This window comes from Eleutherodactylus coqui, chromosome 4, assembly GCF_035609145.1.
Source record: "Eleutherodactylus coqui strain aEleCoq1 chromosome 4, aEleCoq1.hap1, whole genome shotgun sequence".
Lineage (NCBI taxonomy): Eukaryota > Metazoa > Chordata > Amphibia > Anura > Eleutherodactylidae > Eleutherodactylus > Eleutherodactylus coqui.
The window spans coordinates 206,628,153-206,652,112 of NC_089840.1; the positions used below are offsets into that span (position 1 = coordinate 206,628,153).

General features: G+C 42.3%; 1 protein-coding gene across 1 annotated transcript; it reads right to left on the reverse strand.

Moving 5' to 3' along the window:
* Positions 1-3,345: 3,345 nt before the first annotated feature.
* LOC136624842 (beta-microseminoprotein-like) lies at positions 3,346-23,578 on the reverse strand. The gene is made up of 4 exons (XM_066598776.1): positions 23,522-23,578; positions 8,824-8,932; positions 6,353-6,458; positions 3,346-3,632 (listed from the first exon to the last, which is right to left on the reverse strand). The coding sequence occupies exons 1-4, from the start codon at positions 23,525-23,527 to the stop codon at positions 3,515-3,517; spliced, it is 339 nt and encodes a 112-aa protein (XP_066454873.1). The 5' UTR covers positions 23,528-23,578; the 3' UTR covers positions 3,346-3,514.
* Between the last annotated feature and the right edge of the window lie 382 nt (positions 23,579-23,960).

The following is a 23,960-nucleotide window of genomic DNA, read 5'->3' on the forward strand; positions in this document are numbered from 1 at the left end:
AAAACATTGTTTTTGTTTTCCATTCACAGAGTTCTATGAGGGCTTGTTTTTTTTGAATGGTGAGCTGTAGTTTTTATTGGTATCATTTTGCGGTACATACGGCCTTTTGGATCACTTTTGTTGCATTTTTTGAGAGGTGAAATGAACAAAATAAGCATTTTGGCTCAAGTTTCTCAGGTTTTTTTTAAATGTTTGATTCTGTGCAGGGTAGACTGTATTCAATTTGTTGTATAGGTTGTTACAGATGTTCCAATACTAAACATACCGGTTTGTGGGCAAAATTGTTTACGTTTTTTTTTCACTTTTTATTTTTTTATGTCCCTGTAAGGGAGTTGGATTTACGATCATATGAGCAATGTACTACCATACATTGCAGTAAGTTTGTGCTGCAATGTATTATCGCTAGCGATCGTATGCCATGGCAGACCTGGATGCCAGGCAATTGTGTCAAGTTGCCAGGGCAACCCATTGACCCTTCGTAATGAGATCATGGTGGGCCGATGACATCACAGAGGGAGTGTGCTCCCTTTATGAACCCTTTACATGCCACAATCACAGCATGAAAGGGGTTAGCATTCTTAATTATGCCAGCTGTTAGTCACAGCCGGCTTACGCTGTAGATGGCACATGAGCTATAAGTTTACATCCTGTTGCTTCAAGCATCAGGCAGCCAGGACGTAAACTTATATCCTGTGGCCTTAAGGGGTTAAAACTCATCCACTTTGCTATTATAAATGCTGCAGATTTTCTGTACATAAATTTTGCACATAAATACCGAAGCATTTATGCTCCATGTGGACCTACCCATACACTTACCTAAATGCAGACACCGTGACACATTTTACATACACAGCAGCATACTATACAGACCCTCAGGCATACTTTTAGGCTGTGTTCACACTTGACGTTTTTGCTGCACACGCGCTTTTTAAATACAATTTTTGATTGAAGTTCAAAGACGCAAGAAAAATCGCGACATGTGAATGCAACCTAACACACAGATAAGACCGCTCAGGCTTTTCTTCTCCATTGCAGGGGTTGCTGCTGGTAATGTCTGACTTCTGCTAACTTATAAATGGCCTGTAAGGGTGACTACCCTCTACAGTTTTTTTCACTGCGAAATTTGCAGCAGGTTTTTTTTTCTGCAGGGGTCTATGTGCTATGGGACTTGTAAAGTTAAAATCGCAACTTCGCTGTAAATCGTGATTTTGCGCAATTGCGATTTTAACATTACAAGTCCCATAGACCCCTGCAGAAAAAAAAATGCTGCGAATTTCGCAGGGAAAAAAAAACTGTAGTGGGTAGTCACCCTTATAGGTCAAGTGCACTGTTCGACAGCAAGCAGTTCAGGTGATCATGGGCCCCTGGGAGCCTCAGGTCCTGGGCAGCCTGATGATCCACCATTATATATCTACTTAGCTATATAAAGGTCAGTTCACACCAGCGATTTTTGCTTCTTGCTGTTCCATTGTGGGAACCAAAACGGATGGCAGTGTTTTCGTTTTGTTTAATTAAACATTGCCCTAAAGAGGAACAGCTAGACAGAGCCAAAAACACTAGTGTGAACAGATCCTTACATTATACCGTGGAGATATATATATATATATATATATATATATATATATATATATATACACACATATATATGAGACAGTGACGGGCAAAGTACTGGAGGGCAGATATATTTCGCCTAGGATGCTCTCCTATGAGCACGTGGGCAGATACGTGCCACCGAGCAGCCTGGGCTCGATGGAGGAAGCCGGCAGTTGTGTGTCAGTAACATTAAGTTACTGACACGTTGTAGTTGGTAAGTGGCTCCAAGTATAATCCGGGCCAGCTTTTCCTGGAGTGGTCAAAGTTAAGGGTGGGATGACCACTCCCACGTACCAGGTGAGGCTGGTACCAGGCCTTATAAAGCCTGGGCCTGCCGGTCCTAGGGAAGGGTGCTGAGACCCCTGCAGGTCTGAGAGCCAGGCTGGCTGTGCGCTGCAAGTGTTTGTTTTTGCAAGTGATTAGTCAGGGTCGGTCTATGTCTAGTGAGTGCTCTGACGAGCAGGGGTTACTTTATGTTGGCCTGGAGTTAAGGCCTTTGTTTCGTACTGAAATAAACCCAGGCAAAGCCTGGACTACGAACTTTAACAGTCCCTGACTGTTTACGCCCAGATTGCTACCTATCCTAACGCTAATCCCTCACACATACATTACACACATTTGTAATACACACATTACACATATCATATCAGCAGATAAAGTGTGAACAGCAGCAAGTATGACAGCTGTGGAGGCACCTTATCCACTCAGGGCAGGACTCCTTCTGTGGACCCTGGCCTCTTTACAGGGTCTTCAGCCCCCCCCCCCCCCTCCTTCCTCCTTCTTCCAGTCAGTCTGCACAAAGCAACCAGTTTATCCCGGAAAGGGACTGAGCTGCTGGTAGGACCTCCTCTCCTCCGGACAGCACTGAGTCTTCAGTGGATGGAGGCAGCACAGTACATATTGTAGGAACTGCCGTGTGCGCTGTTGCACTTGCAGAGGATTTACTGGCCCCCCAGTGGCCTAGTCTGAGCCAGGGTATGTCACTTCACAGAAGCTTCTTCCACTGCTCAACTGTCCAATGCCGATGTTCCTTGCACCATTGTAAACAGTGCAATACATCTTTGAAAAAACTCGCCAGACATTGGCAGGATGAATAGAGGGTAATACCAACTGAAGTGTATCAGATGTGGTAGAGATTATGCCACAGAGAGTAACCAATGTCATGAAGCCCCACTAAGAATTAACATATGTAAATAAATACTACGTTTGATTCTCGCTTAGGGAACCAATTACATTTTGTAGGATAATGTAACATTTACTAGAATTCTGAAATTCTGCAGATTTGGGCACAGAATCCCTGCCTTAGGGCGCCCACCCACTGGCGATTTTTTTTCCTTTGCGTTTTTTCTCAAGAGCAATTAGTTTTGAATGTACTCCTGTCCACTGGCGTTTTTTTTTTCAGTCCGTTGCAATTTTTAACATAGGAACTGTCAGTTGCATATGTGTTCTTATTTTTCTCTTAATGCACCCATGAATGTCAATGTAAATTAACGGAAAAAGCCGCGAAAATGCCGCGAAAAAGCCGCGGAAAACGCTGCATTTTTCACGCACGAAAATCGCAAACGCCAGTGGGTGGGCGCCCTAAATCTGCAGCTAAGACCACCATAAGTTTCTATGACAATAGATCTGTTAGGTGTCATTACTACTTGGAGGTAGTACTACAAGACAAAGCATACGGTTAACTATTTTGTATATTTTATTACTAGACTGCATGCTACTGGATCAAGAAATCAAACACTTGTGAAGTCTGTCTCATTTCCACCATAGGCAAAAAGCAGTTTTATTTATTGAGCATATGACAGGAATACAAGAAGTGCTGGAAGTAAGGTATATGACAAGAAATATTGTAGCTGCTGTAATTACGCAAAAATACAAATGCTGAACTTATGTCGATTTGTATTGTTCATTTTAAGTAATGGATTTAGCCCACCATGGCGTGTTCACATGTCGCATTTTTTCTCAGCACATAATACATACAGGCCTCCTGGTCCCAAACTTTTATGCAGTTTTTCTCATCATAATTTTTCGGTGTACCATGACTACATGAAAAAAAACACAATATATTAGAAAGCTATTAACACTTTAACTGTACCCTTATATTCTCACCAGTGTAATGCCTTATCCATGTAATGCTCATAAAAAACAAACAAACCTCAGAATAAGGGCTTAGTCACACGAGCGTATATCGGCCGACAGAAGCTACCGAGTAATTCACGGGGTGGTGTATACATGATCGGACGTGGGGGGGCAACAGCTTAGCTGTCTTCCCCTTCCCTCCCCGACTCTCTGCAAGGGAAGGAGGCGGAGCAGGGCAGGAGTTAGTGTGCTGAGCTCCCGCCCCCTCTCCGCCCATTGCCACTGTTTGCAACGGGAGTGGGCGAAGCCTAGCTCCACCTCTCCCACTCTCATTGCAAACAGCGGCAAGAGGCAGAGAGGAGAAGAGAAGGGGGGGGGGTGAGTTTAGGAGTCACACTGATAAACTTCCTCCCACCTCCCTTCTCCGGCAGCTGTCATTGGCTCCCATAAGAGTCTCTGCAGCTGCCGCCAGTGTAAAAGCGCCCATCTGAGCGCTTTTACTCCATGGAAATACACCCCTGTGCACTGATGCATTGTAAACCAATGCATCAGAGGGGCAGCGTACAGCGGCCAGCCGTAAAAATGCCAGCCGATATATGCTCATGTGAATAAGCCCTTAAAGAGGATTCTCTTATCTATGCCAATGGCTCAATGGGGACAGACGGCAAACTTGTCTAGTCCTCCTATATAGACTAATCAACAAAGCTGCCTTCCCAGTTTTACACAGCCTTGCTAAGTCATTAATGATATAATAATTCTTAACCCATGTGAACTCGTCTCCCAAACCATATTTATTTAACCTCTTCCCAACAAGACATACATGTACATCAAGTATTCTAGGGGAGTGTATGGAGCAGGCTCAGGAGCTCAGCTAGTTCTAATCTTGGCCATGTAACCTGTCAGATGTCATGGTCAATAGTGACCACAGCAACTAAGTTATTAGAAGCAGAGTGGCCTCCCTTTATCACCTCATCATCTCCCACAGGGCATATAGTGGCAATGCATTGCTATGGTAGCTAAGAGTCTAACAATGGCTGCCACAGATGTCATCTTAGTACTCCCATTACACTCTACCATAGGCATGGTATAATAGGATAATGCTAATAGCAGAATACACTGCAATCCAGAAGGATTGCACTATATTTTAAATGTGATCAAGCAATTGCATGGTATAGTCTGCTAGTGGGATAAAAAAAGGAACTGAACAAAAAGTTTAACATCATTTTTAAAAAGCTAAATTATCAAAAGTAAAAAACCCTTTTCCTATTTATTACTTAAAATCTAAACAGTTAAAAGAAGTTTATAATTTATAAAAGAAGTTCATAATGGGTTTATTCACAGTGTGTTTTTTCATGCGCTTGAAGATGTCCTACTTTGAGGCATATTCTGCACCACAATAGACCATTTGACTGAATGGGCCAACGCTAATACACAGTGAGGGTTTAAACAGAGGATCATATTTTTGTCCTGTTTTGCAGCTGTGAAAATCATGACTTTAAAATGGGACGTAACAAAACCATTGATTTCAATGGCTTACGTTTCTCTAGCGGGACTCTTGTGCGTTAATACTACGTGCGAGAAAAGATAGGACTTCCCCTATCTTTGTCGTATGTAGTTTTTCTATGTGCGCAAAAGAGAAAGCAGGATCTATTTTACCTTTTTGCTTTTTTTCAAACTTGAGCGCAATAGCGAGGAGTTTGAATAGTCAAAAGCAAGAAAAACGGTTGACACGCTGCATAGTAGGGAGCGTATTAGCGCATGCGCTCATCTTGAGAAGGTACAGGTCCATAAAATGGAAGAATCTGTCTCAAAATGGCCGCTAGATACAAAATGGAGCATTATAAGATGTAAATAAGCTTGTGTGTAGTGAAACAATAATTAAATCAGAGATAACTTGCAGAGCATGGCTTTCGGTGCAATGTCTAATGATTTGTTTTTTTTCTATTCATCCGAGAACATTTGCCTGGTACAGTCGCTATCAAAAGAGACTCCCCCACTCCTGAGCTATGGGAAAAGAGCAAATCGTGCTGATAACACGCTGCGATCATCCAAGCACCACAAGGGAGGATGGGATAACGTCCGGGAGGAATCATTTGAAGGACATTTCACATATTTATTCTCACTGCGCTGATTGTTGAAAAAAGCACAATTCTTGATGTTTTTTCTAACCCCATGACTAATGATGACGTATTGCTTTCCTGTATTTAGAACGATACTCAGTCAATAAACGCTCAGAGTACGTACGCCTTAAGCAAAGCGAGCTATATACTTGCCGTGGCTCTCTCTCCGTATCTGAGGAGAACTGGAAACCGACTCTTGTGTGGTTCTTGGCCTCCGTGCTGCAGCGGATACGAATTGATTTGGAACCCAAGACTTGAAAGGTTAATGTGACCGGTCATGTGTAACGGTCCTTAACAATCTTTTTAAGTCCTGAATATGCAGGAAACGTGTATTCACTGTACTTGAGCAGCAAAAAATGGGCCCTTCTGTATACTCTTTTGCATGCGCAAATACACAGTGTGTTGGCAGGCACAAAACCGTAAAGCAGCGGGCGATTTTTCGGTCACATTAATACGCTGCATATTTATGTTACCAAAATGCGCTTACGCCTGTGTGAATGAGCCCTTGCTTGTTGTGAACAGAGCCTTAACTGTCCCATTAAATTGAAAATGAAACATCTTACGCTTGGCAGCAAGTCATGGATCCACCAGCAGAACAGTGACAGTCTAAACACTCCTTTGTTCTCCATTTTGAGCCATATTCATGAACCACTCCATCATACATGCATCCTAGGAATTGAAGATACTCATTAAATATAGGATGTATATGCAGAATGCAGATTTGTTAAAGTTTGCTACTTTACCTGATGGGTTTTACAAAAAAAGCGTTTTCTTACAAATATCCACAATACAACGAATGAATATCCATATATATCTATGGGGGAATTGAGAAGGGTTGCGTAGTTTGTATTGCGGGAGTCCTTGTGGTCATCTGTGTTGCCCACTGATGATCAATTAGTCACATCCTTATATATGTCTACAGATGTGTACTTACTTTTTACGCCACCCATCCACTAGAGAGATTGCAATAAATTTTGTAACTTTTAAAGGAGTTGCAATTCCTAAATCTGTTTTATAACCTGAAACCACACCCTACTTTCTCTTCACCTTAAAAAAATAGAGTAAGGCCTCAGTCAAATGGGCGTTTTTATGTGAAAATATTACTCGCATTTGCGATTCGTATCTATTATGAACCAATGCTTTTCAATAGCAGCAGTCACATGCCCGATATATTCCTGCGCATAAAAATGTGCAGCGGTAAATATAGTGCAGCGGATTTTAAAATGCAAGTAACTGCAGCATCCGCCTTTTTTGTATGTGAAACCCCTGGATGCTGTCACATCCAGGGGTTTCACCTTGTGCTCAATGGGGCCGGCGGCAGCAGCGCCGACCCCATCGAGAACATACAGGGAAGACCGCGATCCTCTGGCACAGCTGTGACAACTGTGGCACAGGAGCGCAATGCTCTCCCATTGCTTTCAATGGGGTTGGCGCTTCTGCAGCCCAATTGAAAGCAATTAGCTGCCGGCAAGCCATGCAGTGATTTTCACGAAAGGGCTTTAAATATAAGCCCTTCCCTGAAAAGCATCTCTAGAATGTGAAAAAATTAAACAATATATATACTCACCTCTCCGCAGCTGCCGCTGCTCAGGCGCATCCAGTCGTGTCTTCTTCCTGAACTGCTGTGAAGTGCTTTTAGCAGGCGGGGATTTAAAATCCCCACCTGCTGAAAGGGCTGCCTTTGATTGGCTGAGCACTGTGACCAGCCAGAGGCAGCACTCAGCTATTAAATGACAGCTGAGTTGCCTGTGATTAGTCCCTGTGCTCAGCCAATAAGAGGCAGCACTCACACATTCATTGAATTCAGCCATTCATCGAATTCAATGAATGAGTGAGTGCTGCATCTGATTGGTAGGATTTTAAATCCCCGCTTGCTGAAAGCACTTCACAGCAGTTCAGGGAGAAGATGCGGCTAGATGCGCCTGAGCCCCGGCAGCTGCAGACGGGTGAGTATATATGTTTTTTAATTTTTTACACATTCAAGGGATGCTTATATTTAAAGCTCTTCCCCGAAAATCACTGCAGGGGCTGCCAGCATCTCACTGCTGTAGCATCGGCTCCATTGAATTCAATGGCATAGCATTGCAGTCCTCTACCACAGCTGTGACAAAGGATTTCTTCATCTCCGCAGGGAGTCCCCTTGTCATTGGACACTGACAATGCTGTCACAGTGTCCATTGACAAGGAGACTCCCCGTGAAGATGAAGAAATCCTCTGCCACAGCTGTCACAGCTCGGGCAGAGAATCGCGATCTTCTCTGTATGTGAATACGGCCATCGGCCCCATTGACCAAAGGGGAAATCCCTGTATGTGACAGCCGGATTATCGCCATGGGAAACGCAGTGAAAAATCACCTGCGGACAGGAGGCCTAACTATGAAACTACCGCCCAGCGTTTGATAAATTTCCTCCAATGTGTTTAATAAATAAATCTATATAATATATATTCTAGGAATGGTATTTCATGAAAGTGGACAGTGGGATCATCAATTTTGATGACAACTTTAAAGGGTTTTTTTTCAGGACCCCCAAAAATTCTTTTACAGCTGTGAAATGTTGTAAAATAATTTTTAAAAAGGCATGATTACTTCCTTTGGTGGCTCCCCTTTCAGTGCTGGAGCCCCATACCTGCTGCTCTGAACGTGGAAGAAGTCAGCTACAGTCATATGCCATTCATTGTGCATGTGAGTTTTCAGCGCTCAGCCAATCACAGGCTCCAGTAGTCATTCTGCCTTGATCACTGAAGCCTGTGATTGGTTACAGCACAAGACTGCAGCTATCAACCCCCCAAAATAGCCTTTTTTGTCATCCCATAGAACTCCTTTAACTAGGTTTATGTAAAGGTTTGGTAAAATAACTCCCCCCTAGAGTGAAAGCCATTTATTAATTAGTCTGTTTCACATACAGTAAGTATATTACTAGACTTTCCTAAAATGGTTAAATGAGGGATACTTTATTTATAGTAAAAGTTGATTGATACACGGTATACGACCATATGTTCCTGTCACTGCCCTATCTTGTGCTCCCAAGCTTACCTTCAGGATCTCCATCTTCATGTTCCTTAGGTGCTGATTGAAAGCAGGCGGCATTACAAATGCCCACAAAGATCCCAGCGCCAAACAAAGCGATCACCCAAAGGTATTTCTGTAAGAAAAGGCAAAATCTTAGTCTGAGTATAATGGACATATTCTACCTCCTTGCATATTGAGCACACATTTGCACACACCCCATTGACTACTTTTGGGACCTTTGGTGCACAAATACTCAGAAAAATAGAACATGTTCTATTTTTTTCTTTCACGACCGAAATGTGTATGAAAAACACGTGAATGGGAACGAACCCAGTGAAATCAATGGGCTCTATGCTCTGCGTATTGCGTGTGCAAAAACTCCAAGCCGGCCTTAAATGTACATTAAAAACATATACAAACATATGCCATTTTAAAGCATACTTGTAAGTTTTTAAAACATACATTAAACGGATATCCATATGTTTCTATGTGTCTCTTTACTCTCTTAGTAAAGTTCTGTAGTTGAGATTTTTCTCCCTTTAGGCCGGGCTCACATGGGCTGATTTGAATTGTGGATTCTGTGATTGGCGTCCACATGGACAATTCACGATAATACGTGGGCGTTGAAAGGCATGAACTTTCGCCGGTTCGCTCAGACATGCAGGCAGGAATTGTGGATTCCACTAGCAGAATAAAAAGTATGCACGTCTGAGCTACGTTTTTCCAATAATAGTTGGAGAAACTCAATGGTAATTTAAGCAATAAGTTTTAGTAGTTTTTATGCATTGAAGCATATACACGATAGATGTTAAATGCTAGTGTGAACATCTATACTGTACTATACTGACCCATATAAAAATAAAACATAAAACACTTGTCACATCCATGCAGGAGAAAACCACGAAGCCTTACACGGGCCTCACCAGACAGAACTAAAATTGAACTAAACAGGATAAATGCGAACCTGGGAATACTTTCCCTAAACAAACCAGAACATTGGTGGGCTCCTGCTGGAAATCAGGGCAATCGTCCCAATATGGACGGCCCCACATCTCGTACCTACTGGGTCTTGTCTTTCCTTGGAAGACAATAAGGGAAAACCAAACAAAAAGGACAAGTCAGACAGGAAACACTGCCACACCAAACACACAATATAAGATACAGTCAGGTGTCTGCACACCTACAGACAAAAGGGATTCGGGCATCTACATACCGATGGACTGAACGGATAAAGACAAGGCACTAGCGTCCACTTACCAAGAGACGAAGGGAAACAAACAGTACAAGGCTTGGGCATCCGCCCACCAACGGACAGGTAGGACAAACAATCATCTGAATGGATCAGACATATGAAAAAATAGACTGACAAGCAAGCAGGGAGACGGACTAACGGACGGACAGCTGGCAAGACAGACAAACTCACTAAACACAGCATAGCATGCACACAACAACATGACAGACAAACAGAGCTCAGAACATACAGGGAATCAGACAGCATGAGCTCCAGCACAGCAGCATGCACCCCACAGCAGATGTAGACAAAATGACCAGCGTTAATGGCAGGCGCTGTCAGATATATAGCATAATGATATTCAATTGGTCAACCAGGGGAATCACCTCCCAGACAACCAATCAGAACATGCACTGGAGGTAATGATGCAGTAGGTAAGAGAATACGGAAAACCTAAGGTATTCCCAATGGCCGACACCAGGTACTTCTGCAGTGTCGGCACGCTGCTACACTCCTAGTCTTAGACATTCATGGGAAACACTGTACTTAGATGGAAAGGTGATTGACTGGCCTATGACGAAACAGATGAAACAGATGGACAGTCCAGACTGCCAGACAAATCACAACTGTTGGAAAATCAGTTTTTGACTAAATGAAAATCTATCTTTCTGGGTCTTTACTTTTGTTTGGAGGGAACAAAGTGAGATTTATAAATTACTAGCTTACGCGTCGCCCCTTTGCTGCGAAGACAGACAGACATACATACATTCGTTTTTATATATATAGATAACAACCAATCACAGCGCAGCTTTCATGTTATCTCAGTGGTATAATGTATAGCAACCAATCACAGCACAGCTTTCATGTTACCTCAGCAGTATAAGAAATAGCAACCAATCACAGCACAGCTTTCATTTTACCTCAGCATTCTCAATATCCAGCAATTGTCTTGCGAAACGTTCGGCGGATGCATCATTTTGTAGTTGAACACGCATCCCATTGCTCGTAATGCCTTTTACTTTTGTGCTTGAGATGGAAATGAAACGATCTTTGTCTGGGGGGCATAACTGTCGACGATGCTCGCATGCACGCCACCTATCGTAGGATAGTTGTACTATGCCAGTAATCTTCCCAGGAGTGTACTCAACAACTTCCCAAAGTTTCATGGCGAAATAAAATGATGAATGGTGTAGTAATGCATAAAGGACAGACAGACATTCATTTTTATATATATAGATGACATCAGGAAGTGAGAGAATTAGATTCCGTACGTAAAATTTGGACGCTAATTCTTTTGTGCTAGAATTGAATAATCGAGTTGGGACCCATTAACTTTTCCTAATTATGACATAATCAATGCTCGTGCCAAATTTCAAGTTTTTATGACATCGGGAAGTGAGAGAATTAGATTCCATACGTAAAATTTGGACGCTAATTCTTTTGCGCTTAGAATTGAATAATCGAGTTGGGACCCATTACCTTTTCCTATTATGACATAATCAATGCTTGTGCCAAATTTCAAGTTTCTATGACATTGGGAAGTGAGAAAATTAGATTCCGTACGTAAAATTTGGACGCTAATTCTTTTGCGCTTAGAATTGAATAATCGAGTTGGGACCCATTAACGTTTCCTATTTATGACATAATCAATGCTCGTGCCAAATTTCAAGTTTCTGTGACATTGGAAAGTGAGAGAATTAGATTCCGTATGTAAAATTTGGACGCTAATTCTTTTGCGCTTAGAATTGAATAATCGAGTTGGGACCCATTAACGTTTCCTATTTATGACATAATCAATGCTCGTGCCAAATTTCAAGTTTCTGTGACATTGGAAAGTGAGAGAATTAGATTCCGTATGTAAAATTTGGACGCTAATTCTTTTGCGCTTAGAATTGAATAATCGGTTGGGACCCATTAACTTTTCCTATTTTTGACATAATCAATGCTCGTGCCAAATTTCAAGTTTCCATGACATTGGAAAATGAGAGAATTAGATTCTGTATGTAAAATTTGGACGCTAATTTATTTGCACTAGAATTGAATAATCGAGTTGGGACCCATTAGCTTTTCCTATTTATTACATAATTAATGCTCGTGCCAAATTTCATGTTTCTACGACATCGGGAAGTGAGAGAATTAGTGGCAATGATGGAAATCGAATGATCTACGTGGGGGGGGGGGGCGTAACTGTCAATGACGCTCGCACGCGCTCCATTTATCATAGCATAAGTTACTATGCCTATAATCTTCCCAGGAGTGTACTCAACAACTTCCCAAAGTTTCATGGCGATCGGATGAATGGTGTAGTAGCGCATAAAGGACAAACAGACAGACAGACACACAGACACACACACACGCATACATTCAATTTTATATATATATATATATATGTATATATATATATATATATAGACTAGCTTACCCGTCGCGCGTTGCTGCGAAGACAGGCACACACACATACATACATTCGTTTGTATATATCTAGATAACAACCAATCACAGTGCAGCTTTCATGTTACCTCAGCAGTATAATATATAACAACCAATCACAGTGCAGCTTTCATGTTACCTCAGCAGTAAGAGAAATGACAACCAATCACAGCGCAACTTTTATTCTGCCTCAGCAATATAAAAAATGGCAACCAATCACAGAACAGCATTCATGTAACCTCAGTAATATAAGAAATAGCAACCAATCACAGCACAGCTTTCATGTTGCCTCAGCAGTATAAGAAATAGCAACCAATCACAGCACAGCTTTCATTTTACCTCAGCATTCTCAATATCCAGCAATTGTCTTGCGAAACGTTCGGCGGATGCATCATTTTGTAGTTGAACACGTTTGCTCGTAATGCCTTTTGCTTTTGTGCTTGAGATGGAAATCAAATGATCTTTGTCTGGGGGGCATAACTGTCGACGATGCTCGCACACGCGCCACCTATCGTAGGATTGTTGTACTATGCCAGTAATCTTCCCAGGAGTGTACTCAACAACTTCCCAAAGTTTCATGGTGATTGAATGAATGGTGTAGTAATGCAAAAAGGACAGACAGACATACATTCATTTTATATATATAGATGACATCAGGAAGTGAGAGAATTATATTCCGTACGTAAAATTTGGGCACTAATGCTTTTGCGCTTAGAATTGAATAATCGAGTTGGGACCCATTAACTTTTCCTATTATGACATAATCAATGCTCGTGCCAAATTTCAAGTTTCTATGACATCGGGAAGTGAGAGCATTAGATTCCGTACGTAAAATTTGGACGCTAATTCTTTTGCACTTAGGATTAAATAATCGAGTTGGGGGGAGTGGCTTAACCTGCAGCGAGCTCAGTCGCACTGAAACAGGGCTCCTAAGCCAAGAGGCTTTTATTGCTTCTTTTAGGCAGTTTAATTCCCTCAGACGACCCGAGCTACTTAAAATCCAACACCCCTGCAGGGTAAGGAGAAACCGGAGAGTTTCCGCAGTGATTTTGACCGATCCTGTGCATCAGGGTCCGGAAGATCTTCAAGCAGCGATCCAAGCGCCGGTGCGGAGGTGAGGGGAGAGACGTGGAGACACACAAAGGACACTAGAACAGAACACCAAAAGCGATCCTACCTCCTGCAGTGTCCGGACAGCAGCGCCGGTAAGGAGAGGCTGGTTGGAGACTCGAGAGCGCACGCTGGCACAGTGGTGGGGGCGGCAGCTGTCACAGACGGGAGAAGCAACTCAAGCGCAGGGGGACCGGGGGAATCAGCGGTGCTGCCGGTGAGCATCTGAGGAGTTGAGACCTCTGGATACATCGGAGGAGAGATCCGGAGAGCAGGTCTGTGAACACCCCCTCCCCACCCTATATCTCCATCTCCTGAGGCCAAATTTCCCGCCACTCCAGACTCCGGTCGCCATCTTGCGCCCCCCCACCCCCCACCCCCGGACCTACATGTGCTAACAGTCAGAGGCACAGGAGAGAGACCTCGAACGGTACCCTCACAGAGCAGAGCACAGCAGACCTGTCACTCTTCGGGGTAGAGGAATTTATATAACAAGTTACAGCGGGAGCCCGTGGACTACCTGCTGTGGCGCCCTCCCCCCCTCCCCCCCTTCTCCTTCTCCATCTTCTACAGCCAGTTTTCCCGCCACTACAGTAGTTATCTTGCACCCCCCTCCCTCCGGATCTACAGGTGCTGACAGACACAGACACAGGAGAGAGACATTAAGTGACACCCTCACAGGGCAGCTTAAGGCAGACCTGTCTTCGGAGCAGAGGATCCTCCATAACAAGTTATACTTGTAACCAGAAGACTGCCTGTCATAGCGCCCCCCCCCCTTCCTAACCCCTCAGCATTATGAAACTGGCCTCCCCTCCCATGTGAGAGTGCTTACCTGCTTAACCCATCCTCCATCCTAACCTCCTGAGGAGACAGAGGAGATCCCTCTGAGAGAGAGCCTATTAATACCTGAGCAAGTACATCCCACACTCTCAAGCCCAGAAAAGTAGTACCAGAGAAATAACTAATTAAAGGGTATTCTCTGCTGTGCAAAACAACCAGCTGGGTGGAAGAGAGGAAATTCTTTGAGAGAGTTAACTGAAACACAACAGTCCAACCAACTATCAATACGTGTAATTCACCAAAAGAGCCGAGCTCTAATTTTTACAGAAATAGACTTTCTCATTCAAATTTCACCGAAGCAGCAATTTTTTCAAGAGCAGAGCTCTAATTTTTTCCGGATCTGTATTGTACAGATCCACAGTAACACAATTTTTCAGGACTTCAGATACAAGTCTGCCAAAACTCTATGAATTAATTTTTCACAGTCCTAAGTCAATACCTTCAGTCAATGGGTATCTAATAACCCCGAAGATGACGGACTGATGTCTATATAGTGTGGAGAAAGTTGCTCCCTGACCCGCAACGCGGGATATATTACAAAACAAGCCATTTTTCAAGTTTCCTCTAAATAGCCAGTCACACTTTTACGTCTCGCATCGCCACTCAGAATGGTGAAAGGTAGCAGAGAACGGAGTAGTGATCCGCCAGACACACCAAGAAGACAGAAAAATCAAGCCGATATGCAGAAATTCCTAAAAAGAAAAAATTCACAGTCCCCAAGCGCCCTAGCAAAACCACTTCCTTCACAAAACATTCCAGACCAACCGGCTCAGGACTCAGAGCTAGACAGCGATATAGAAGAAGATTGCGACCTAGGCGCCCAAATTTCTAAATCATTCCTACAAAAAGCCCTTCTCAAGGTCACCCAACCAATAATGTCGGAGCTTGCGGACATTAAATCTGAACTTCAACAAATCGGGCATAGAGTGGATGACCTGGAAGGATCATGCTCAGCCATCATCAAACATGCAAAAGCTACCACACAAGTGGTCGAGGTACACCGATCTTATCTTGATAGAGCACTCACCCTAATTGAAGATCAAGAAAATCGCAGCAGGCGTTGTAATGTCCGGATAAAAGGCCTCCCGGAGTCCTGGGCAGCAAAGTAGCATGTGAAATATACACAGATTTACTGGGAGAAGAGAGGGCTATAAAAATCCAAATTGAGAGAATACATAGAGCAATCAGACCCAAACCCAAAGAAGGCGACCCGCCAAGAGACGTAATTTGCGGTCTGCTCTCATTTACGGATACAAGTGATATACTAAATGCTTCAAGAACTCGCCAGCTTATCAAATACAATGACGCGCTAATACAACTCTTTCAGGACATTGCACCTTCTACTCTAGCGAAAAGGCGCCTACTTCGCCCACTATTGGAGGTCCTAAAATCAAAAGGAATCCAATATTCTTGGTTGTTCCCATTTGGTCTGGCAATTAACGATTCAGGACGCAGGTTGACAATTAGAACCCCTGAGGATCTTGAAATGATCTGGCAACATCTGAAAATAGATCCAATTGAAATTTCTTCATGGATGCCGACACAATACGACTTAACTATACCCTCTCTTCCAGAAGTGGAGCCCTGGAGAACGATTACTAAGTCCAAATCTCCAAAAAGCAAGAAATACGGCACAAAAACCCAATCCTAGGACGGAAAAAGAGACTCTAATTGCGGCGTAGCGACTTCTTGGGAGAGCGTTATATTAGTTCAATAGGAGAGAGGAACAAACATGGGACTTTAAACCTTCGAATTCAGATGGTAACCTGCTTACAGTTTAGATCGTTAGGAGCAAGAATACCAGATGCGCCTCAGGGGACCTCTGACCACCTGGAGGGGACCTTAAAGACGACAAAGTTTTTTATGCGTTTTGCCAAACTTGAATAACAGGGTAGTGCACTCGGAGGTTGACCTACATTGGAGAGTTGGTGCCTGGAGCGGGTTGGGGCCCTGGGGGTCGTACGGGGGTCGGCCCCCCTCCGGGTTCCCCTGCTTGATGGAACACACACCAAAGATACTATAAATAGATGGGTACGACCTCTGAGTGTACTAGTTATAGATACAGTAAGTCTCTTATGCGGATTGTGACAGGTTAGGTTTAAAGGGAGCGTTAGCACAGATTATCGTTCATGTTTATGTGCCTTTCCCTACCTTCTGTCTCTTCCTCCCCCCTCCTATTTTGGTTTACTTCTCTCCTTACTCACGCTCAAGCCGCAATGTCCTGGCTCATATGACAGAAACCTAGCTGGACCAGGGGGAAGACAAGATATCTCCGATGGTACCAGCGAGCCTATGGAGGACACGTGATCCGGTACGGACGGAGGAGGACCACACATGTGAGTGAGTCTACTACATACAAAATTCTTGCTTCTGCCTCTACCAGTGGGCAGTTTTTGGATGAGAGAGATACTGACAACAGGATCCCGCTTGGGGAAGTTGTCAGGGTGCTTCTGATCCACACAACAACATTACTAGTTTACTTAACATTTAACCGGGCACTGTTTTCCCGGTCAGGTAGCTTTCGTTAGCCACCGTTTCCAGATTACTTACCCCCCCCCCCCGCCTCCACACACCGCACGTATATGCACAAGGAAACAGACGCCACTAGTATGCCCGCAAAATTTTCTACCAATACCGATACTCCACATAGTCAACGTAATTATCACCCCCCACAACAAAAAGGAAAGCAAAAACAAAGAAAAAACCCATCCCCTCAAACAGGAACTACAACTATCACTACTTTTAACACTAAAGGACTAAACTCCCCCAACAAAAGACATCACATGCTATGGCTATTAAGGAAAAATAAAACGAAAATCGCATTTCTTCAAGAGACCCACTTTAAAAGTAACAAGATCCCAGCTCTTCCAAAAAACTATTTCAAACAATGGTTCCACAGTTGTAACCTGACCTCAGCTTCCAAGGGAGTTTCAATCGCCATTCACAAAGACCTCCCATTCCAAAGCGACAAACAACTCACTGACACGGAAGGACGTTACATATTTGTAAAAGGCACATTAGGCGGCGCCCACTATACTCTAGCCAACATATATGTACCTAATACCAATCAAACTAATTGGTTAATAGAGGCTTTACTCACACTAAAGTCTTTTGCGGAGGGGCTTATAATATTGGGAGGAGATCTCAATATTACACTGAATCCTTTACTAGACACATCAAAGGGGAGATCCCAGGTCTCGCAGAGAGCTTTAAAAAGAGTCCACACTGCCCTACAGGAATTAAACCTAGCCGATTCTTGGAGATACAGTCACCCAGCAGAAAAAGATTACACTTTCTACTCGCAAGTTCACTCATCATATCAGAGACTCGACTATATCCTCGTATCCAATAAACTTCTAGGAGCGATACATCGCTCTCAGATAGATAGTATAACAATCTCAGACCATGCCCCAATGCACACTAGCCTAAGTATGCTGTCTAATAATCAGGGAGAGTGGAGATGGATTCTAAATGAATCGATATTAAGGGAGGAGGAATATAAACAAGAGTTAATAAAAGATGTGACTGAATTCTTCGAGATCAACTTGAAAGATAACACAAACACCCCCATGATTTGGGAAACACACAAGGCATATGTTAGAGGCCTCTTCATCTCCATGGGCTCAAAATTAAAGAAACAGAAACAAAAGAAAATAGATGACCTACTAACAAAAATTGCGTCTTTAGAGCAAAAAAGAAAACTATCAGCAATAGAGGAAACACTAACCGAACTGAACTCCCTCAGAGACCAATTAAAGACTCTCTTAGATAAAAAGTTTACTAAATCCTTTGTAAATTACAGGCAAAAGATTTATGCCCACGGAGACAAAGGAGGCAAATTGATGTCCACTCTTATAAAGAAAGCTAGAGAAAAAACGCATATTAAAGAAATTAAAAAGGAAGCAGGGGGGATGGCTACATCATCTAAAGACATCGCAACGGAATTCCACAACTATTATTCACAGCTGTACAATCTCGACGACAAGCTCTCATCAACAGATCGAGATAATAAATACAAAAACATGGAAGTATTTCTCAAAAACCTTACACTACCCAAAATAAATCCTGAAGAAGCCGCAGATCTTCTGGTCCCTGTAAGCAAAGAAGAACTGTCAGAGATTATTAATAATCTTCCGAATGGTAAGAGCCCGGGGCCTGATGGCCTAACAACAGGCTATTATAAAACACTACAACACATATTGGAACCCCACCTCAGAACCTCACTAAATGCTATTATGAAAGGTGCCCAGTTCCCCAAACAATCACAGGAAGCCCACATCACCTTAATATATAAAGAAGGCAAAGACCCAACCCAGTGCAATAACTTTCGTCCAATTTCTCTATTAAATGTTGATATTAAAATTTGGGCTAAATTAATAGCTAACCGCCTGAGCAGAATTATTCCCAATCTAATATCCGACGAACAGTCAGGTTTTGTGAAAGGTAGAGAGGGTAGGGATAACTCCGCAATACTCTTACACTCCATACAATACGCTAAGAAAAAGAACACCCCCTTAATATTCCTAGGGATAGACGCTGAAAAAGCGTTTGACCGCGTCGATTGGAAGTTCATGAGAGCAGTTCTCAACAAATTTAACTTCCCTCCCCAATTCATTGAAGCCATTTTCTCCCTATACACAAAACCTTATGCAAGAATAAAAATAAATGATACCCTATCTCAACCATTTAATATAACAAATGGCACACGCCAGGGCTGCCCACTTTCCCCCACACTTTTTATTCTTACCCTAGAAATTCTGCTACAGGCGGTTAGACAAAACCCAGAGATTCGAGGATTAGAAATAGGAGGCGAATGTATACAGTCCGCGGCTTTCGCAGATGATGTGTTATTTCTGATCACGAACCCCGCACAGGGTCTCATCAGTTTGAATCACCTACTAGACGACTATGGTAGTTTTTCCAACTTAAAAGTGAATAAAAACAAATCAGTTATTCTGAATATATCTTTACCCCCTCACAGAGCAACGGAGGTAAAAAAATCCTCTCCTTATGTCTGGGCAGAACACTCAATAGACTACTTAGGCATTAAAATTACAAATAACTTAACAAAACTATTTGAGAACAATTTAGGACCACTATTAACAGATATCGCATCACTCCTGACTTCATATAATCTACCCATCATCTCATGGTTTGGGAGAAAAAACCTCATAAAAACATACATATTACCCAAAATTATTTACAAATTACAAATGCTACCAATACATATACCCAAATCCTTTTTAAAAAAAATTAACTCAAAATTCTCATGTTTCTTTTGGAAATATAAACGCCCACGACTCGCATACTCACTTATGTCCAAGAGAAGACAACAGGGAGGAGTGGGCCTCCCCAACATTCTAGAATACTATAGGGCAATCAATTTAAATAGATGGCTGGAAATGATAGCTCCGATAAAAAACAACAAGTTGAGGAAAATCGCACAACTAACTCACGGCAACGACCTCATCAGGGATATGTGGCTTCCCAACCCCAAAACATATCGCTCAAAAGACTTCAGTATACTGCTGAGGGGCATCTGCGAGACCTGGGACTCCCTTTCCCACGATTTAGCTCCCCCACCATCCCCATGCGCTCCTTTAAGTCTACTCCCATATATCACCAAACACCTTAAAACCTGGACGCCAGAGAATCTCTGGAATATCTTTGAGGGAAGGTCAATACACGACCTACAAAACATCATACATGAGGCACCTAATGTAATAATTAACTCATTAAGCTCACAAAATAAGCTACAAGACCTACACATCGCGCACATTACAAACACAATCGCTGATTTTAGAAGGGAATACCCTTCCTCAAGACCAACAACAGAATTTGAAAGGTTAATAAAATCTAAAAATACAGAGTCCAGGAAAATAGCACACTTGACCAAAAATTTCACAACAACTCGCAGACCAACTTTTATCACCTCTTGGGAGAAGGAGTTAGACATAAGAATATCAGATGCAGAACTCAAAACGATATTTAAATCTTCTTATGGTGTCTCCACATGTGTTCGCCTCCAAGAAAACCAATATAAACTTCTATCCCAATGGTATAAAACCCCTGAATGGCTGTATAATTACAAACTCTCAGAATCGGATAAGTGCTGGAGATGTCAGGAAAATACAGGAACTTATCTTCACATTTGGTGGAAATGTAAAAAAATCAAACCCTTCTGGTCAGAAATTGAAAGCGAAATCACTAAAATTCTCAACAAAACATTCCACCTCACCCCAGACATGATAATATTAAACAGACCAAACAAGTCATTTAACCCCCTGAAAGACAAACTTGCTGCTTTTATGATAGCGGCAGCAAAAGCATTGATCCCCCTATATTGGGGAAACCCAGTACCCCCTTCTATTAAGATGTGGAAGGATAAGATCAACCAGATCCACCAGTTTGAGGAGATCCTAAGCTGGACAAACTTGACTTACACTACACACTTGAACGTCTGGTCCCCCTGGGAAAGTTACTGCTCAACATTCCATCAGCCGATCAGCCCTCCTCCCTAGATTGATAATATTACTTCTAATGAAACTAGAGGTAACAGAACATTCACCCCACCATTCTCAGCCGATTTCACCAGATTAGAGAGGAGACCACTCTGTCATTGACTAAGCAATACCTCCAAATAACAAGTTGGAAAGCCAACAGCAGTCCACAAAATACCATACATAGTGTATACAATCTACAAAACAAAATACAATGAGAACCAAACAGCTTCTAGTGCCTTATACCATACCATACCACATCCCCGGATACAAGACATAATTAATGTTTTTGCTTTCTAAATCGTGTTTCTCCGGTACACACGAGATTGCGCCACCCCGAGGAGCATAAAATGCAGCGCCGCCCGGATGACTGTCTCTGCAATCCCCCGGCGGAGTCACGGCCATTTACCCCCGGGCGATCAAGATCAGACGAGTTACCGCAAATTTTAAAATTAAAAAAAAAAAGGGTGCGCTTCTGAGACTACCGGAGAAATATAATACTTTAAAATATATTATAGATAACACAGTAGAGTTAACTACAGAATAAAAAGTTAAAGCATAAATGCGGATAACAGTGACCCATCCCCTCCCCCCCTACCCCATCTATCCATTATCCTTCCATTCCTTGCATACCCTAGTTTCCCCCTACTTCCTTTCCTCTTCTGTCTAGTCATCACTCTGCTAATCATTTAATAACTTACTAAGTTAATTTAAGTCTCAGGTGCATGAACGAGTTCAGGGAGTAGCCACCGCCGCCAACCCTGGCCCTGAAAATAAAGCTTTTAAGCCTAGGTAAATGGGCCGGAGAGGGCGTCGGGACCAGAGATAAGTGATTACAGTTATTTAGTCAATATTGCAAAGTTTATATACGAATGTTGAAAACTCGACTATACCACACAATGTATACTATGGTCAAATAATGTGCACCCATACAATGTTACTACTATGTACTTGAAAAACTTTCAATAAAAAGTGAATTACAAAAAAAAAAAAAAAAAAAATAATCGAGTTGGGACTCATTAACTTTTCCTATTTATGACATAATCAATGCTCGTGCCAAATTACATCGGGAAGTGAGAGAATTAAATTCCGTACGTAAAATTTGGACGCTAATTCTTTTGCGCTTAGAATTGAATAATCAAGTTGGGACCTATTATCATTTCCTATTTATGGCATAATTAATGCTCGTGCCAAATTTCAAGTTTCTATGATATTGGGAAGTGAGAGAATTAGATTCCGTATGTAAAATTTGGACGCTAATTCTTTTGCGCTTAGAATTGAATAATCGAGTTGGGACTCATTAGCTTTTCCTATTTATGACATAATTAATGCCCGTGCCAAATTTCATGTTTCTACAACATCGGGAAGTGAGAGAATTAGTGGCAATGATGGAAATCGAACGATCTACGTGGGGGGGGGGGGGCGTAACTGTCGATGACGCTTACACGTGCGCCATTTATCATAGCATAAATGTACTATGCCTATAATCTTCCAAGGAGTGTACTCAACAACTTCCCAAAGTTTCATGGCGATCGGATGAATGGTGTAGTAGCGCATAAAGGACAAACAGACACACATGCACACAGACATACATTCAATTTTATATATATAGAAGATGACAAGACTGCACTATGTGCTCTAAGCACAAGGGAGTGAAGACCCCTGGGAGTCTAGGCTATTAAGGGGGTATTCCCAAAATCAGTTATCACCTATCCAAAGACTGATTGGTGGGGATCTCACTGCGATCAGTAAGGAGAAGATTGAATGGTGCAGCGATCAAACATGTGCAGTGCTGCTCCAATCATCTTCAACGGAACTGCAGATAGCCAAGCGCTTGTCCTCAGCTATTTCCATCAACCCCTTTGAAATGACTGGAGCAGCACCTCACATGCTCGTCTACAGCTGCATTCAGTTTCCACAATACTACAGGAGATGCAATGATCCCACAGTGAAGAGGAGAGAGTAACATGGGACCCTCATTCTGAGGACTGGTGGCAGACTCACTTTTGAGACCCCCACTGATCAGACTTTTATCCTAAAAGTTAATTTTGGGATAACCCCTTTAATGTAAATGGGATTTTCTGATAAAGTCGTTTCGAATGGAAATCCTAAGCAAAAGGTTTTTACAATTTTTTAATAAACTTATTGTTTCTGCTCTATTTCCGAACAGCTGATTTTCATGTTCTCCCTGTTCTACTTCTTTAAAAACTGCATGTAATGACTGGAAGCCCCTTTGATGGGCGGTATTGAAATGGGTAGAATCTATAAGCTATATTACAATTGCGTATTTCTTTTTGTATTTCAAATGTAAGCAATCTTGTCTGATGATGTTTTTGAGAACCACAAATCTCACGCAGATTTGAACCCCATTTTTTAAAATGCGTTCATACACATTAGCGATGTTTTCCTGTGAGGCGCAGCGATGCGATGCAGGAAAAAAAAAATCGCAACATGTTCGATCTGGCAGGGAAATCTTGCATCACAGCCCTATTGCTGCCACAAATCTGTCACATGTGAACATACCCTTATACTTCTCTTCTTTTATTCCCTTCTTGTTTTGACTAAAACACATCAAAAACTACCTTGTGTGAATATGAGATATAACACTTACCATCATGAGAAGTTCTCTGCCGTTCCCAAACTTCTGTGATGAGCCTTATTTATACTCTCAGTGAAAATCTTTGTTTTTCTCTCGGTTCCCTGGAATGATTATTTCGCAAGGACACCTTTCTGATTTCCAGACCACAGAAGTTTTTTACAAACACGTTGAACCTGGCTTATTTCCATTCGATAAACATTTGCGCTTTGGGAGAAAAGTGCATTACAAATTGGGGCCCATGGGCCTGGCGCCATTTAGGGGCACCAAAGCAACAGATCAGACAGATAATGATTTAGTCTTGAAAGAAAATTACAATTAAATTGTTTTTAAAAGATAGAGCAAAAATGAATCAACTCAAAAAAACTAAAACTTTCTATTAAAGACTCTAAAGAGTAATGTACCAGTTAACAACTTAAAGCACATAAGCTATAATCATCAAGCTCACATTACA

What these genes read in the sequence shown, in the direction of transcription:
- LOC136624842 (XM_066598776.1), bottom strand. An exon ending in TGAAGATGGAGATCCTGAAG is followed by an intron (nt 6,459 to 8,823) that starts GTAAGCTTGGGA and finishes TTCAATTCCTAG; the next exon opens with GATGCATGTATGATGGAGTG. An exon ending in TCCATGACTTGCTGCCAAGC is followed by an intron (nt 3,633 to 6,352) that starts GTAAGATGTTTC and finishes TTTTTCATGTAG; the next exon opens with TCATGGTACACCGAAAAATT.